Here is a 20,000-nt window from a genome sequence, read left to right as displayed (position 1 = left end):
ATGTCAACCTTTACGTAAATGTATTAGATTCGTGTCTTCAGCTCCAGGTGAGACCTTCTATTAATCAATTCAGTTTCAGGATATACTATCAGGAAGAGAAGGAGTCCTTCATAAATCCAGGTAACGCAAGAAGTAATTTTCAGTATTCAGTGTAAAAGTCCTAATCCTGAGAATGTGGTAGATTTATATTCTATGCTGTTATCGTTGGTTCAACAGTTAAAATATGCATTTATTTCTAGACTTGTTTCTACTTTTTCTTTGGCGTTATCTCTTATTAATGAAAAGGGCTCAAATATAGTATATATATATATATATATATATATATCTATATAATATTATATATAATATATGATATATATATATATACATGTATGTATATATATTGTGGATTTTATCCCGATTTACGAAGAGGTACGACATAAGTACCTAGCTTCTGCATTATACATATACATACACATACATACATATATATAATATATATATATATATATATATATATATATATATATATATATATGTATATATATAAATAAATATATAATATATAATATATATATATATAATAAAATATATATATATATGATATATATATTTATATGAATGAATCATACAAACAATTAATACACTAATTTATCTGCCATGTACGTGTATATATATATATATATATATATATATATATATATATATATATATATATATATACTATATATATATGCATGAATACATACAAACAATTAATACACTAATTTATCTGCCATGTACGTACGTACGTGCGTATCTGCACGTTTTAGTAAAAATTGTTGGCAAGTACGTACCGACTGATCCCAGTGGTAATAGAGTATCGGAGCGGCGGAGGGAATATGGATGATAGTGAGGAAATCGGAATGGTTCCCATGACTCAGGATTTATGTCGGGTTGAAAAATCCTCCCGAATAAACTAGTCCGCCGTGGCTTTTCGGTTTTATATCAAGTATTTGCAACCGTTGTTGTGGACGAAAAGTACTTGAACGCAGTGACCAGTAAATTGAAGGGGTAGGAAAATATATATATATATATATATATATATATATATATATATATATATATATATATATATATATATATATATATTATATGTATATGTATATGTATATATATATATATATATATATATATATATATATATATATATATATATGTATATATATATATATATATATATATATATATATATATATATATATATATATATATATATATATATGTAATTTCCGGTCACAACAGTTCCAGATACTTCAATGTGGGAAATGCATAGCGTAAATGTATGTAGAGAGAGAGAGAGAGAGAGAGAGAGAGAGAGAATATTAGAATTTATTATGTTCTTTATTTTCCTAATGTCACTTCATTCTATGCGCAATTATTTTAAATCTATGCCTCTATCACCAAGTTTTGAATAAGTACTGGCCAGTTTTATATTCTTGCACAGTGCAGACTGATCAAGGCACTCCGAATTAATGTTTACTAATAACATGATTTTCTCTTTGCCTTTTTGCAATAAAACAAGACATGCAAATGATGAAATGCAACCAAAATGCAGTCTCTTCACAAAAAGCAAATACAAGGAAATAAATCCCTGAAAATAGGTTTATGTTGCACTGGTAAGGTATACATTGGCATAGGCAATGCCACCCTCTGCCCTAATCATCTTCCCCTGTGCCAGACCCCTACCCCGTTCCTTGCCCCCCCCTCCCCTCCCCTCCCTTTTCCCTTCCCTTCATGCAGACCATCATCATTTTGCCCTGCCATCTGGCCTTCCCTCTGTGGATCCATCAAAAGGGTTAAGATACGGCCGCCATCCGTTTGAAAGCGAAAGCGAGATGCCATTGATCGCAGGCATAAAATTTCACACGCCCCTTCATTTCGCTGTTTGCCTCGTCCGAAACAGACTCGTCGTCGTCGTCGTCATTCGTCGTCGTTGTGTGTGTGTGCGTGTGCGTGTTTGCTTGATGCTGCTTCTGTTGTTGGTGCTGCTGTGTCTGGTGCCTCTGTTTGAGTTGCTTTTTATTCCCCAGCCTTTTGCGAACCCTTAGTACTGAATGGTCATGTGTGTTGTGTCGGTGTTTGTTTATTATTCAGTAAGTGGGAATTTGTGTTTTGACGATTCCTTTTTCAGTGTGGGGGGGGGGGGGCGGCATGGGCCGGGGAACATGAGAATGGGAGGGGGATATTGCGGCTATTGGGGCCATTATGTGGAATGTTCGTTCCTACAAGGTGACATTTTTGACACATCTTGATTGTAGGCTCTGGGGAATTGTTGGAATTGTTTAAATAATAATAACCGACGAATACTTATGACTTGTGTCATTTTCAATCTACCAGATTCTTTGGTTAATGCATCATTTAGCTGTGAAAAGTAAGCTGGAATCACTTATAAATAGTACTTCATAGCATAGAAGAAAGAGGAGACGGAAAGTGGAAGGTCTGTGCACATTGGATTGAAATTCTACTCAGTCCTTGTCGTCGATTCGCAATCGTATTTCGTGATGAACCATTATATATATATATATATATATATATATATATATATATATATATATATATATATATATATATATAAACAAAGTAACAGCCGAGTAGTTAAATTGAAACACACACACACATATATAATATATATATATATATATATATATATATATATATATATATATATATATATATATATATGTGTGTGTGTGTGTGTGTGTGTGTGTGTGTGTGTGTGTGTTTCAGTTTAACTACTCGGCTGTTACTTTGTTTATATATATATATATATATATCTATATAGATATATATATAATATATATATATAGGTGTATTTAAATTTTAAATATATATATTTATTAATAAATATAATATATATATATATCATATATACATACATACATACAACAACGCTCCAATTTCATTAAGTAGCTGTGATTTTTTCCGTAGATAGTTTTAACACAATTTCCATTAAATCTATCTAGGCGGAAACTTCCATCGAGTTGACAATTTACTTAAAAAAGATTCTTTCCAAAAAATGAGCGAAATGTATTTGGCTTTTGTGTTACTTTCAATTTTAATCTGGCAGTGTGTTGGCAGTGCGTGTATATATATATATATATATATATATATATATATTATATATATATATATATATATATGTGTGTGTGTGTATATATATATATATATATAGGTAGGTAGATAGATAGGTAGATTGCTAGATAAATTAAAAAAAAACTGTAACTGATCTCTAATGATTTACTGTTTTTTTTTTTTTTTTTTTTTTTTTTTGTGTCTACCCGCCGCAAGCCAGTGAGAAAAACCTGAGGCTCTGTAGAAACGGGTGAAATGAGTGTCAAGTGGAGAGGCATGTTGTAGTGGACGGGACCCGAGAGCCCGCTTGTCACGTGACTCTTGTCCAGGAGGCCCACTTAGCGGGTCCTGCTCTTGGCAGAAAGGGGAAAAAAATACACGTCCGAGAGGAGGAAAAGCGAGAGAGAGAGAGAGAGAAATTTCACCTCATTCACCCTTTCCCAGAAGTCCTCCTTCAAAATCTTTCATTCCATTCCTTCCCCCTCCTCTATCTAGCTCGAGATATTTACTTGTAAACGTAGTTGCGTATATTTTAAGTTTTTTATTGATTAAATTCTCTCTCTCTCTCTCTCTCTCTCTCTCTCTCTCTCTCTCTCTCTCTCTCTCTCTCTCCTCTCTTTTTGTACATGAAAAAGTCAAACATAGATCACGGTCGTTCACATCCCAATGCTTATAAGAAGACATTGGCATTTGCTTATCTGGATGTGGTATAAAGAAAATGGGATGGATTTTTAGATATAACTGGTTGCACGCATGACATTTTTATGCTTTACAATATCAGGCCACTGGTAGCTCATTAGTATCGAGTGTACATTACCTTATGTGTAATTGTCATATTATATATTGTAATTTTCCTGCCAAAACCAACATTGGAACGCACGCCCTTTCGGCTGAGAACTAGGACTTACTGCACTCGGGTTTCGGCAGGGAATCTCTGTCAGCTCAGTTCTGACCCGATAAAGGTCGATTCCTTGTCAGTGTAGGAGAAAATATCTTCTATAATTGCGTACAAACAAGGCTCATCAGCAGCGCGTTGAACCTCCACGCCCCATTCACTTCTATCTTTCATGCATTCTGTAGCTTTATTCACTTATTCTTTATCTATCATACTGATTTTTATATTTCATTTTCATTAGGGCGCTGAATAATCCAGATGGGTTTCGGCGCTTGGTCAACAAGACCTAAATTTCGTAATCAGTCAACTAATCAATTCATTGCCATTGCTTTTATACAGCACCTCCTGGGTCTTCATGTAATCCCTCGCCTAATACATCTTCACAGACTATTTTCACCAACATTATTATGATCCTTCTCTTATCACCGGTGGCCAAACTATGTCAAAGGCCGTGTCTGCTTCGGTTACAGTAACCTTTTTATACCCATTCCTTACCTCTCTCTCTCAATCCTTTCGGAACTAATTTTTGCTTTGCTGACAGTTGACCTCAATAGCTTCCACCTTTTTCCATCCGTTTGCCCTTAATATCCACACTTTCTTCCACAACGGAGAATCGGCTCGGAAGTTCATTCCCAGTTGTCGTCCAGAGGCACGACGCGACGGTGTTTTCATCATCTTGAGCGCGCATCCTGCTTTCTCATTTGTTTCGCCTTCATACTGCGGCTCCTCCTTTGTCAGCCTTGCAACCATCCATTACATTTATTTACAAATGCCTGTGCTAATGAAGCACTTCCCCTCCTCCCCCCTCCACTTCACCTTCATTGCTCCATCCTCCTGGTGTCCATCTTCCCTCAAAGACGTTTGTCGCCAACTGAAGTCAGATCAGTTTTACTGTAGTAACGTATGGCGGCGAATATTCCTCGATCGAACGTCCTATTTGATTCATGAATTTACCAACTGTACATTTAGAAACGGGAAGGTCAGTTGGTACTGAAGAAATTCGGAAAACATTTCTCATCGGTTTTCTGAGCCTTTCTGTACAAATACAGTTGTTACAAGAGTGTTTTCCTGTATATTTGTTATGTGGTCTAAGCCATTGTACTGGAGAATGAGTCTTTTAATTCCCGCACTCTATAACATTTTCTAATGCTATAACTCAGTGTATATTAATTTATTTCAAGTACATTATTTATCGGCGTTGTTACATTTCCACCATATTTTTTGAAGGCCCTGGAGCGAAGGCTTGAGTAAGAACCTGACACCAGCCGAACAGAACAGAGGTCAATATTACAACCAATTGTGTTTGTTGAAGGATAGAAAGGTGCCAATAAATAAATCGATGCAAAAAAACATGAATGAAGTTTTGATGCATGTAGTTGAAAAGCTGACATTGCAATACATGTGGTAATAATGATACATTTAACATCACATTCATATGAATGATAATGTATGGCAAAAGATGCGTGTCGTATTATGCCGAGTTTCCTGTATACGAACGTTTGGTTCGCTGAGATTTTTGGTAAGATGGACGGTGTGAGCCCTTCGTGGGATCCCACGTTCATTTGTTTGTGCAGAAATAAGTAAATCTAAAGAAAACTTTTCAATATTTCGAGCTTGAAAGCATCATGCTAGTAGCCGAGGTTTAAGGAAAATGGAAGTTCCAATCTCTAAGACTGTAATTTAAACAAGTCCGTGGGTTTATATTTATATATACCAGCCAACTTGTGCTGACCTCTCCGTTCTTGTAAGGTTATTGATACAAACCTTAATTGTGTTACATACTGATTGAAGTTTACTTTTCTCTTCTTACAAGATTATAATATCACTTCAGCAGAATGAATGACGTAGAGATTTATTTGCAAAATCTTTCAGCCATACATTTCATATATGGTGAAACAAGTGAAAAGAACTTTCATATCAGTATAAAATTAATGATCAACGCTGAAGGACAAAAAGTCTCTTTATTTTTTTGTTTTATGTTATGAAAACGAGGCTGTTGTTAAGGTGAGCACAAGAACCGCTGTAGGCCATTTAGAGCTCAAGACAGTAAAGAGAGGGCGTTAAAGCGGTTGGACAGCAAGTTAAGGGGACTTAGAAAATAAAGGAAGCGTTTAAGGATCTAAAGGTGGGTATATGAGAAAGCCCCATACTTGCACTAAGGTGTCATTGTCAAAGAAGTTGGACAGCAAAATTAAAGAAAGAAAGTGGGAATGTAAGTAAAGTAAAAGGGTACATAAAATGTGGGCGCAGTCTCAGAGTTCGAAGAAACGCTGCCAAATACCCTTTAGTAATGCCTACAGAGTACCGCGTGAGGTACACCGACGAAACTACTCCCTTTGGTGGGGGGGGGGGGGGGGTGTTGTATTTTGGAGAGCTCTCCATTAGTTCAGGTAACATCAGACATGCATCGGTCTACCTGTCTATCAGCCTCACCACTCGCTGAAAGTCGCATCAAGGAGGAAACCGAAGGCGCCCATCCATGCACAGGTACACGGGCGCCATCATCCCGCCCGCATTTCCCGGCGCGCGAGCACGAGAGGCCGTCGTCAGCCGCCCGTCGGCATGGAACATGCAGAAACCGGAAATAGGTACGGCAGAATTATTTAATTAAGTATTAACGCGCGCAGCGGCTGGAATGCATGTTACATCGGATTGTAGATGTCACGGGAGGCGGGTGATTATATTTGAAGTGGCCGGCGATGCATTGCAGCCCTGCAACAGGAAATTATCATCCAAGTTTTATTTGCAGGCAGCGGATTCAGGGTCAGTTATTCATTGACCTGCCATTTATTTCCGACATTCCGCCGAACCGGCTTCAATGGTCAGAGTTGGCCGTTTTGTATTTCATCTTTACGCGCTGATAAACACTAACAATAGCGTTATTTCATTGCTTCATGCCAGCGGCGTTTTCGTTCGTTCTGCTTTTTTTTTAAGAATTTTTGTTCGTACAGCAACTATGTTTGTATATTTAGACTCACAGCGTGGTCGCTTCACACATTTCCTAATGAGGTTCCCGATTTTACAAAATTATATTACAGGCTTCGTCGTTTTGAGGTTATGTTGCCGTTTAGTACTCGTAAGAAATGCCGGAGCGTACGGTGAGTTTAGCGGAGCCCTTCCTTCTTCCATATGGGAGAACCAGATCGATGGAAGCTGGTTCCCCGTTGATGATTGGTCGGTTCCGTTATCCTCCCCCCCCCCCCCCCCCCCCCCCCCCCCCCCCCCCCTCACAAAAAAAAATGACGAGTGTGTTAATAACGTTCTGTTGATGAAGAGGGATTTTTTTCGAGCTAATGAGAAGGGACGGTGCAGCCTTCTTTGGATCTGGAACTAACGCTACTTGGATGGAGCTGAGGCTGTATTAGAAAATCTTTTTAAACATTGTTATATGAAAGTGATGATTTTGACATTTTTTTAAAGAGTTTTGTCGTGTTGTTATCCTCCCCTGGCGTTTGTGTGCGCCTTCGAAAATAATTTAGTGTTATAAGTTTCTCTCTCTCTCTCTCTCTCTCTCTCTCTCTCTCTCTCTCTCTCTCCTCTCTTTCCTCTTCTTTACTTCATAAATAACTCCCCTTAGTGCCGTCATTGCAACCCCTTTCATTACTTTGACTGTACCTCCGTTCATATTCTCTTTCTTCCCTCAACCTATCCTCCTGTGACACCTTCCAAACGTCTCCATTCCAAGACTCAATTTCCCTTCCAGACTGAATGACGTCATAGGTTCCCTGCGCTTGGCCTTTGACCTAAGTTTTATATTCTATTCTATTCTATTCATAAATGACTCGTTTGACGCCCGCTTTTCGAGCTTAATCCGTTTGAGAATTTGGTCCCAAGTTTGGTCTTATATTAATAATCATATAAGGCTGCGTTTACACCGAGCGAGTTGAGTCGAGTCAAGTCAAGAAGAGTCAAGACGGTTCATGACTCTTCTTGAATAGCCACATTCATTCAAATGAGAGAGTTACACCAAGCGAACCGAGTCATGCCGAGTCGAGGCGAGTCAAGGCGATTCAGAGTCAGTAACTCGGGCGGTCCCATTTTCATCAGTCACGGCGAGTCCGCGGAGAGGTGAGCACTATGAATCCTTAGGAAAATGGTCATTCTTCCTCAACTGAAAGTGCACGTCGGTAGTTGGTGTTTTGCTTTCTTTTGTAGGGTGTAGTTAACTCCACTAATTAAATTGTTCAGTTGTCATTCTGAAGGAGTCATCAAACTCCTCTGGATTGTTTAGCCAATCTGGGAATAGATGTCCAAAGCTTCCAGACTCTGGCCTTTTAGCATTGATAATCTCATGAATCCATAATTAATCTTTTGACGCCTCTGTTTAGTAAAAACTGAAGCTGTTAGATGCGAGATGACATTTTTTTAAATGTTTCATTTGTGTATTTGCTTATTTATGTATTTATTTATCTATTAATTTACTTATTTTGCTGTTATTTTGAATCGACAAATGTTTTGGAAAGGCACGGCATTCTGCCATAAAAGCGTTCTGACTCTCATGTTATATCAAAATTGAAGAGATTATTTTTAGAACTCTCAGAATCAAGAAATACGCTTTTGTTGTATTTTTTCCGTTTTCTTATCGCCATTGTTACCAAGATTTTCGTTAGCAGGTTTTTACTAGGTTTTTCGTTAGCAGGTTATTAGCAAGTTTTTCATTTCCAAGTTTTTCGTTTCCAAGTTTTTCGTTAGCAGATTTTACCAAGTTTTTTATACCAGGTTTTTTGTGAGCAGGGTTTTAACAAGTTTTTGTTACCAAGTTTTTCGTTATCAGGTTTTTACCAAGTTTTTCATCACCAAGTTTTTCATTAGCCGGTTTTTACCAAGTTTTTCATTACCAAGTTTTTCATTAGCAGGTTTTTACCAAATTTTCCTTACCAAGTTTTTCGTTACCAAGCTTTTACCAAGTTTCTCGTTAGCAGGTTTTTACCAAGTTTTTCGTTACCAAGTTTTTCGTTATCAGGTTTTTACCAAGTTTTTCGTTACCAAGTTTTTCATTGCCAAGTTGTTCATTAGCAGGTTTGTAGCAAGTTTTTCATTGCCAAGTTTTTCGATACCAAGTTTTTCGTGAGCAGGTTTTTCGTTACAAAGTTTGACGCTAGCAGGTTTATCGTTACCTAGTTATTCATTAGCAGGTTTTTACCAAGTTTTCCTTTATCAGGTTTTTCGTTACCAAGTTGTTCATTTGCAAGATTTTACCAAGTTTTTCGTCAGCAAGTTTTTCGTTAGCAGGTTTGTCGTTATTAAAATGTTCATTAGCAGGTTTTTACTAAGTTTTTTGTTAGTAGGTTTTTCGTCACAAAGTTGTTTGCTAGCAAGTTTTTACCAAGTTTTTCATTAACAAGTTTTTCGTTAGCAGGTTTTTCGTCAGCAGGTTTTTAAAAATCGTCAAAAGTTGTTTGAATCAAGTGAATCAAGTAAGATAAAGAAGCTTGAGATTTAGGATATAATTAATCTTGCTGTATCCCCATTACGTAACGGCGACTCAAGAGTTGATTTCTTAGTATCGTAGCAGCCATATCAAGCTGTTACATTTCTTCTGTAGCTTTTTTTTTTTCCTTCTTCTTTTCTGTCTCTGGAGTCCCATCGGGAGGGATTTATATGAAGATGGAGTTCATGGATTGGCAATAACGGTGGAAGAATGATAAAGGGAGCGCGATGAGTTTCTTTCTTAATCTCCCCTCGTGCTGTCATTCCTCGATGAAGTATTTATTATACATCCAGGTTCCCTTTTGGCTGAAAGATTCCGCCGAAATCCAGGGGAATCCAAGCTAAGGTTTATGTTGTAAAAGTCTCTCTCTCTCTCTCTCTCTCTCTCTCTCTCTCTCTCTCTCTCTCTCTCTCTCTCTCTCTTCAGGCCTGCACACTGGCTTACATGCCAGGTGTATTTATCATACGAATCAGAATTTTAGTAACTTAGACCAAGAAGAATCCACATGCATGTGTAAAAATGAAGAGAATCCTTTTCCTATGTACCACTCATCCCTTAACCCCTCCCCCTCCCCCTCCCTCTCCCCTACCTACTCGCAGCCAATCAGCGAGGTGAGAGACAGCTAAATAGAGCGAGGCAACCAGTCAGAATAAGAGATACAGCCAGCAGCGAGATTCTCTTGATTAACGAAGTTCTTTTTAGAAGCGCTCTCCATCTGATTTTGAGTGTAGGAAACCATAGGTTCCAATTATGATCGTAATAGATTTTCGTACGTGCCACTAAGACAGCAGAATGGGGGACTTAATTGGTGATCAGATGAAGGGACGATGAGTATGCTCGGTTAAATGGAAGATATCCTATGCGGATGCGGACGGAGAAGACGAGAGGAACGCGGAAGGCTTTCCTTCCGCTCCTTCTTCTTCTTCTTCTTTGTCTTCTTCTTCTTCTTCTGACACTGAGTAGCTCAAGGTGAATTTCGTCAAACTTCAACCTTACTAGTGATAATTCTGTGCATTGAGACTGTGTTTATCACAGACATCACTAATAGTAGTTTTTGGTTCGTCATATTTAAAGGACCTATTTTTTTATTGCATTTTTGGCGTCTTCTCTCTCTCTCTCTCTCTCTCTCTCTCTCTCTCTCTCTCTCTCTCTCTCTCTCTCTCTCTAGGAAAGGCGTTGGTCCAGATCTGGTTCTTTTATAAACTGGTTGCCTAAGAGACAAACGCTGAGTATGCATATATGCCCATGGTATCAATTTAATTATAGGTCTATTGTCCTGCCCTGTTACTCATCTAATGATTTCGAGTACCGTACTCGTTTGATAGGTATTTTCCACGTCATTTCAAAACTATCCACATTTTTCTCAAAAACGCCTGTAAAAGAAACAAGGGAATTGAAATGATACTATCACTTTTCAGCCAGTATGCACCCGGCCCGTAATGTGAGACTAATATGTACTGAGAAGCAGTACTAAGGCCTCTGAACAGTCAAACATTAAAAATTCTTCCATTGAATGGATGCATTTTCCTCAGTTCACATTCATGGTTCAAAAAACAATGTGATTTGGTGGCACCGTGAACATATGACCCAATGGAGCCAAATGTTTTACCATCATAGGTGGACTTCATTCGGCAATTTATGAACTTGATTTCCATGTTGACTGATGACAACACCGCGGGGTTTACCTTGCATGCTGACGACGCGTCCATCGTCACCCTTCCGGTGGTGTGTCAAAATATACATAATGTCATATCTTCACCGAAACTGTGGTTAAAAAAACATTTGAAAAAGAAACTTCCTCAGTGTTTCTTAATACTTGTAAACATCCTTTTTTTATCATTTCCTCTTTTGCTAAACTTTTGGTTTTTTGTTAATTTGTGTGATCTGCTTTTCTCGCTTGTCCATGCCCTTCTGAACGATACCTTCCAACTGAGTTGCTCTTTCACATTTCACTGAAGCATTTGGTTTCTATGTTAGTTCACAGGTCCATCACAACTTACTTTGTAACACATACCTTTTAGACACACCCCCACCCCCCCCCCCCACCCCACCCCCTCTCTCTCTCTCTCTCTCTCTCTCTCTCTCTATCTTTTTGTTCAGCAGATCTTCGGAATAAATAATAGCTCACAACAGCAATGGAGCTATTGAACAGGTCACGGCAGTTTCCAGATTTGTAACCATAAAATGATAGAACTTTTAAAAACCGCAGAATTGACTGTGTTAAGATATTCTTTCGAGTTGACGGCAGCGTGTTTTATACTCGTATAGTTACTGCATAAGAAGTTAACATTTTTCCTGCTTCATTCTGACATCAATTGTAATTTTAGTGCATTTTCCTTCTGATTTTCTGCGTATATTTTGGTAACCTTAAACGATTCCATTATCATTTTCCTCAGAATAACCAAAAATTGGTGAGTGATCGGTACCAAAAACCCACTGAAGACCAATTTTTATATCACTCCGAAAGAAACGCCTCTCAGTAAAAAATATCTTGCGAACAGAATCAAGAATATTCTCCTCATTGCCCCGACCTTGTTTTGATGAACGAAGGCAGCCAAGTCTGTGTGTGTGAGTGAGAGAGAGAGAGAGAGAGAGAGAGAGAGAGAGATAATGGTTGAATTGCAATTATTACCGAACACGATCTGCCTTTGTGCCAGCTATAATAGACTCTTGCTCCTTGATATGAACTTAAGTCATGACTTATCCTTCATGAACATCACTTAGTGTTCGTTAAAAACATGGAGACTAAAAGTTATTGTCGTAACTTTTTTCCCCAAGATAATTTATGAACAGCGTTTTGTTCGTGTCTCTGTTCATGTTTTTTGAGTTTGTGTTATGAAAATGGACAAATAATTTACTGAAATTACCAATTACCCTGAATTATTAAGACAAATGAGCAAAGTAGACGCATGCATCATAAACTCATAATCTGCAGATCGATGTCCAGAGAATTTACTTATAAACGAGAGCAGCTCTTCATCAGCGGAGTGGATTATGACCAAGGAGTCGGTCATGGACACTTCGGCGGGATTTACTGTTTTCATCAAGAAAATCCCGTTGCCTGAGAAGAAGGTGAAGTGGCAAAAGAGTAACATTTACGAGAAAATCTGCTCATTTTATGGTAGTTTCAAATCGCCCGATGAGCTGCTCTTAATTAGCTTGAGGAGGATTTCTCGGAGGTCGCCTCTTTCCAAAGGGTCGTTCGTCTGTGCGTGAACTGATATGATGTTGTGACTGTTTTCTATGGGTAAGGTTTAGAAGCTGCTTCATTGTGAGATTTAATTAGATGGATTTGATTGCTGGAGAGATGCGTGAAACTGTCATGCTCCCATCCTAATCTACAATATTCATTAGGGTAACTTTTTGTTGCTGTTTCTTTATATGATATACTGTTGATTTTATAATTTATTGGTTATTAACGTATTTGTCCTTCATTATTTGTGCGTATATATATATATATATATATTATATATATATATATATATAATATATATATATATATATATATATCATCGGAGGGTGGAGAGATACCAAAATCCTTTAAAGTTATGTATTTATTTGCTGACGTTTCAGGACCATGTGTCCCATTTTCGAAGCTAAAAAATTAAAAGAATAACAGAATTAAAATGAGACTCAGATTAAAACATGATAAAAAGTTATTTCTTAACAAAATGCAAATTAGGTACAAGAGAAGGGAACAGTGATTACCAAGTAGTGCTGAAGGCAAAAGCTGAGTGACTGTCAGGGTCCGTTTTGGTGCCGACGGAAACTCAAGAGAGGTACAGAGGAGTTGACGTGGACTGAGTATTTAATTGGGGAACCAGTTGTTTGATAAAAAGAGATTCGAGTATTGCCAATTGGTGTTCTTTGGAGCTTTGCCTATGATTTTGAAATCCTTGTAATTTATATTGTATTTGCATTTTTTCCATGATCTCTGATACAGGAAAATTCGGGGTTTGATAGTTTGACACCCGTACGATAGCTAACGCCACGATGGGAATCTAATCTTACCTTTAACAACCTCTGGGTGGAGCCCACGTACTTCCCCAGGTCACATCTGGGGCAATTAAACAAATATATGACTCTCGAGGTCATCAAAGGAAGCAGACTCTCTTTATATTTAAACAAGGACTTGATGGTCATTGGGTTACATGGGATCAATTTTAAGTTGACTGCCGGTAGGTATTTGCTTACAATAAATCTCAGTTCTTGATAAAAATGGCTATCAAGAACTGAGATTTATTGTAAGCAAATACCTACCGGCAGTCAACTTAAAATTGATCCCATGTAACCCAATGACCATCAAGTCCTTGTTTAAATATAAAGAGAGTCTGCTTCCTTTGATGACCTCGAGAGTCATATATTTGTTTAATTGCCCCAGATGTGACCTGGGGAAGTACGTGGGCTCCACCCAGAGGTTGTTAAAGGTAAGATTAGATTCCCATCGTGGCGTTAGCTATCGTACGGGTGTCAAACTATCAAACCCCGAATTTTCCTGTATCAGAGATCATGGAAAAAATGCAAATACAATATAAATTACAAGGATTTCAAAATCATAGGCAAATCTCCAAACGAACACCAATTGGCAATACTCGAATCTCTTTTTATCAAACAACTGGTTCCCCAATTAAATACTCAGTCCACGTCAACTCCTCTCTGTACCTCTCTTGAGTTTCCGTCGGCACCAAAACGGACCCTGACAGTCACTCAGCTTTTGCCTTCAGCACTACTTGGTAATCACTGTTCCCTTCTCTTGTACCTAATTTGCATTTTGTTAAGAAATAACTTTTTATCGTGTTTTAATCTGAGTCTCATTTTAATTCTGTTATTCTTTTAATTTTTTAGCTTCGAAAATGGGACACATGGTCCTGAAACGTCAGCAAATAAATACATAACTTTAAAGGATTTTGGTATCTCTCCACCCTCCGATGATGCTTATCTGGTTTCAAGCAACCGCCTTCAACTTTAGTATATATATATATATATATATAGGATATATATAGTATATATATATATATATATATATATATATATATATATACCCATATATATGTGTGTGTGTGTGTGTGTGTGTGTGTGTGTTTGTGTGTGTGTGTGTAAAGCCATGTCACATATACAGATGTATTCTAAGAAAAACTGAATATACATGATTTCAGCTAATTAGGTTCAAGATCGCTCTTCACTCATATTGATTATATATTATGTACATCATAATTTCAGTTTCGTCTCTTTCAGAAACCTAACTAGGATGATTAAAACGAAAGTATTGTTCCCATAGATTTTCTAAGGAAGGGCAGAACAAACCTTATCACAGGAGCTGAATACACGTCCACTAAGAATGCCCGAAACCTAAGACTTTCTCTTTCCCCTTTCTCTCCCGCAGGAAAGTAACGGGACTCAAGGATGGCCAGTTTCCGCCGAGAGACAACCTCATGGTGTTTCTGGTGGAGTCCTCTTGCGAGGAGAGACCCCAGTGTGCCAACTGTGATAAATCGAATCAGTCCGCCATGTTCTTCTGTAACACTTGTGGTAAGTTTGAAAAAAAAAAAAAAGGAGATTCCATGAGATTTTATGATTGATTAACCTTAATTATTTACTAATCGTTTGTGCATCATTTGTAGTGATACATTTGCAATCTTCATTTGTCTGTCTGTTTTTTATCTTTGTTTCAGGATGTCTCGTCTTTCGCTCAGTTTGCGAGAGAGAGGTTTTTACCAATCGTGAGTCCGACCTCAAACTTGTTTCCACCATGTTGTTGTTTGCGTTGTTTTCCGCAAACCGAGAGTTCTCTCATCTTATATACCCTCCAACACCCCGCAGCATTTGCGATTTAATCCCTTCCTTTTTCTTCTCCGCCGTCAGGTTGTTTCACCCATCCAGGGTCAAGCAACAGATCGGCTCTTTCTTCCCACCTGCTGTTCGGCGCCTCGTTTCCTCCCCATTTCTCTCCGTCCAGGCTGTGACACCCATCTCATTTAATATTTCTTCCCGCTCCCATATACTGGTTTATCCATAGGAGGGGGGTTGAGGGGGGGTGCCTGTTCTGTGGTCTTTATCCGCGGACGTTTGTCCCTTCTCTCATAACGACGTTGTCAACTGTGGCACGGGTGACGCAAGTAAACACGCGCCTCTGTTTTGCTAGTGATCGATGGAATGTTTGCGAGATGGGGGAAGGACCTGTGGAGGGTTAAGTGCCCAAATTTGTTTGTGAATGGGATTAAGCTCTCTCTCTCTCTCTCTCTCTCTCTTCGTAAAAATGCCCATCGCTTTTCGGTTTTTGTCGTGACAAGCGTTAATACCCTTTTTAGTTAACCGATTATGCTCTTTTTACGAACGAGATCATAATTTCAAAGATTTACCCCCATAACGATGAAAGTTTTATAAATAACATCTATCTTTCAGTAAGCTACCAAACACTCAGTGACAAAAACAAGATTAAATTATCAGGTCTTTGCAGTAAAAATGATTTCCATTAAAAGCAAGACTTCAAAAAATTTATTTTTATTAGAGGGTTATAACTTTTCCTCCATTGAAATTCAAAATTAGTGTTGACATTTTGTAGCTTCGACTTAATGTAGTGCCGAGTTAAAGATGATGTCACATCCTTGCTTGGAAGTTAATCTTTGAGAAACAATGTCTGATTGACATGATGCTGAAGAATACCATCGAAGAACCGGAGTCCTTAGCTATGAATCTCGTAAGTTGGGCTTTTTAGTCGGGATTCTACGGAATGTGTAGCTTCAGCCTCCATTCTCTGTTACATTGAAATTCACGCGTGGTAGAGTTGTGTTTTCTCCTTTCGCTCTCTCCCGGGCACGTGGAACTGAAGGAAACTCGCATCGTAGACCTCTTGACAAGAATGACAAACACATTACCCAACGAGGGGGGTGGGGGGAAGGTAAGTCACCTTAATGGTTCCTGGCATTTGTTCTCTTTACTTCTTTTCTGGAGCCAAAAATACCGCACGCTTTTCGTAAGTGTTGCATGACCACAATATTAGAGTGTTAAGAAAATGCGTTCAGACCTAATTGTCCTTTGTCCCGCAGAGAACGAGAGAAAGAAAGAATGAAGGGAGAAAGAAGTCATTTATTTCCCACTTTGGGAAACTTCGTCAGGCTCCGCTGACGGCACCGGAGAAAGAAATAAAACGAAGCCCCACTCCCGATTGTTAGCGAAATGGGGACGAGAGAGAGAGAGAGAGAGAGAGAGAGAGAGAGAGAGAGAGAGAGAGAGAGAGAGAGAGAGAGAGAGAGAGAGAAATATTCAGATTGTTTAGAACTTGAATTGCCAAGTCAAACAGCACAAGTAGTTTTGGAATTTAAAGCAGATTCTGTTCGTCTCCGGGCTTCCAGCCACATTCAATCGGTCTCAGTGCCCAGGGTTCAGCCTAATATTCTCTCTCTCTCTCTCTCTCTCTCTCTCTCTCTCTCTCTCTCTCTCTCTCTCTCTCTAGATATACATATACAACATAGGTCAGACGTACAGGTCGTTTATTCACACGACAAAGAAGATCAAGGGCAGGAACACGAAGAGATTCACATTATGCTTTAATCCTACGTTTCGTGACAACATCGCCACATCTTCAGGGATTTTTCTATAAAATAAAGTATAATATGTTAACATAAAATAAGAGCTGATTACAAGATCCAATAGTTGAAAAGTTAAAACAGTTTAATGATAAAATTACAACTCTCACACTTAAATTGCATGCACACTTGATTAAAACAGACCAGAAGTACCAAACAACTTACAAATGACGAGAAGAACATTTAAAAATTTCAGCTAAATCATACAAACAAAAGTAACAACAAATATCATAAAAAGTAAAAGTCATATATTTGCAAAACCACAGCCAAAAACAGCTCAACACTTAACCAACCTTTCAGCATCAAAGATGAAAACACACTAAAAGTAAACAACGTCAAGAGGCACAAGGAATGACAGAATAATTAGGCTAAAAACACTGGGACAGCAGAGGAATGGTTGTTTAAAGTTGGAACTCGTAGTTTGATGTTCAGAGTTTCCAAAATCAACAGTTCGTTGGGTTCCCTTTTTTTGCCAATAATTTTAAAATCTTTGTATTTGACTCTAGCTTTACATTTAATAGTGTGCTTCCTTATATAAGGTGTTTCAGGGTTAGATAATTTACACCCAGTTCTGTAACCAACACCCCGATGGGAATCGGCCCTGACCCTGAGAAGACGCCGGGTAGATCCCTCTTACAACACACCTAATTACCAACTGGCAAAATTTCTCGTCCCTCTTTTGGAACCGCTGACCACTAATCAGTATACCCTTAAAAATTCTGAACAATTTAAAGACGTATTTTACCCCAGGACTCTGACTCATTCATGACTAGTTTTGATGTCGACTCACTATTTACCAACGTACCTGTAAGAGAGACCATAAACATTATTCTCGATAAACTATTCCCCGAACCTGAGTCTGTTTACTGTAATTTTAGTTATTCGAATTTTAAAGCTCTTTTAGAATTGGCTGTGCTGGACACGGCATTTGTTTTTAATGGACAGCTTTTTAAACAAATTGAGGGGATGGCCATGGGGTCTCCTCTTGGTCCTACCTTTGCGAACATATTCATGTGTTTCCTGGAAAAGCACATTTTAACTCGATATATACCTTACTCTATCGTGCTCTGTCTCTTACCTCTCCCTGGTCTCTCTTCCACAACGAAATTACTTTTCTCCTCCAGTACTGCTCTAATAATTGCTTTCATTCTAAGATCTTTTATAGAATTTTAAATAAACTACTTAATAAAAGGGTTTCTGAACAGCCTATTTGTTTTAAGGTCCCCAAACTCCCTCTTTATGCCAGCTTCCCGTATCTGTTAAATGACAATTTTCGAAAAGAGTTTACCAAGATTGTGCACAGATATTTTGGAGCCGTAAATCTAAAACTTATACCTGAGAATCCCAAAACCATTGGCTCGCTCTTCAAGTTTAAAGATGGGCTCTGTCCTTTGATGACGTCGGGTGTCGTTTATGAATACACTTGTCCCAGATGTAATCTGGGAAAATATGTGGTATCTACCCGGCGTCAGGGCCGATTCCCATCGGGGCGTTAGTTACAGAACTGGGTGTAAATTATCTAACCCTGAAACACCTTATATAAGGAAGCACACTATTAAATGTAAAGCTACAGTCAAATACGAAGATTTTAAAATTATTGGCCAAACAAGGGAACCCAACGAACTGCTGTCCCAGTGTTTTTAGCCTAATTATTCTGTCATTCCTTGTGCCTCTTGACGTTGTTTACTTTTAGTGTGTTTTTATCTTTGATGCTGAAAGGTTGGTTAAGTGTTGAGCTGTTTTTGGCTGTGGTTTTGCGAATATATGCCTTTTACTTTTTATGATATTTGTTGTTACTTTTGTTTGTATGATTTAGCTGAAATTTTTAAATGTTCTTCTCGTCATTTGTAAGTTGTTTGGTACTTCTGGTCTGTTTTAATCAAGTGTGCATGCAATTTAAGTGTGAGAGTTGTAATTTTATCATTAAACTGTTTTAACTTTTCAACTATTGGATCTTGTAATCAGCTTTTATTTTATGTTAACATATTATACCTTATTTTGTAGAAAAATCCCTGAAGATGTGGCGATGTTGTCACGAAACGTAGGATTAAAGCATAATGTGAATCTCTTCGTCTTCCTGCCCTTGATCTTCTTTGTCGTGTTATATATATATATATATATATATATATATATATATATATATATATATATATATATATATATATATATAGATATATATATATATATATATATATATTATATATATATATATATATATATAGATATATATATATATATATATATATATATATATCTAAAGAGAGAGAGAGCAGGTTGTACAGGAATGTAAAGCATATAGCGATTGCGTTCTAAGTAGCTGAAAGGCTTAGAGCTGGGGAAGGAATATTGCTTGTGATGTCAGAAAAGCTCTTAGGATTACCGAAAGAATACAGGTGTATGAGTTTACGCATTATGTATTCGTAAGGCAAAGAGGCCGGGGAAGGAGATGTAATCGTACGCCGATGTAGAACCATGTGAGTAAAAGAGAATGCTTTGTGAGTGATTGAGTCTGAAACTACATAGTATGCCTGGCCGGGTTTAGAGAAGGTAGTCGTGCTAAGTGACTGAAATACAAAAGAAGGTGGAAGAGGAAGAGATGGCATTGTTAAAAGGTTTACAGCTTCTGGAGTAACTGAGACTAGAGAGGGCCTCTTAGAAATGTATTTGGGAGGTAGTTAGACTGTTGGAAATATGTGGTTTTCAAAGCAGATTGTAGGCTTACTTGGGAAAGGGAAAATGACATGGAAAACATTGCTAGGTTGTTTGTTAGTACGGAATAGACGTAAGAGGAAGATAAAGGACATGGTGGGTAGAAGATGCTATCTGATCATCATGTTATTTGGCTGAAGCAAAAGTAAGGACTGATATAAGTCGGGGAGAAAAGGGTGAAGATGTGGTTGTGAATTCAATTAAAACAAGTTAGATTGATAAGACAGAAGTGAGAGGAATATAAGTACAGAAAATTGAAGATCTGCATCCTACGATTAGACTCAGA

General features: G+C 37.9%; 1 protein-coding gene across 4 annotated transcripts in view; it reads left to right on the top strand.

Moving 5' to 3' along the window:
* Positions 1-20,000, top strand: part of LOC135219238 (RING finger protein 207-like) — a 206,740-nt gene that overhangs the window by 10,525 nt on the left and 176,215 nt on the right. For all 4 annotated transcript variants that reach the window (XM_064255834.1, XM_064255833.1, XM_064255832.1 and 1 more), the window contains exon 2: positions 14,803-14,948. In XM_064255834.1, coding sequence (XP_064111904.1) covers positions 14,803-14,948 — 146 coding nt within the window. The remainder of the gene's footprint in view (positions 1-14,802; positions 14,949-20,000) is intronic.

This window comes from Macrobrachium nipponense, chromosome 1, assembly GCF_015104395.2.
Source record: "Macrobrachium nipponense isolate FS-2020 chromosome 1, ASM1510439v2, whole genome shotgun sequence".
NCBI lineage: Eukaryota > Metazoa > Arthropoda > Malacostraca > Decapoda > Palaemonidae > Macrobrachium > Macrobrachium nipponense.
The sequence above is the reverse complement of the archived record's forward strand: the minus strand, read 5'-3'. Positions and strand labels throughout refer to the sequence as shown.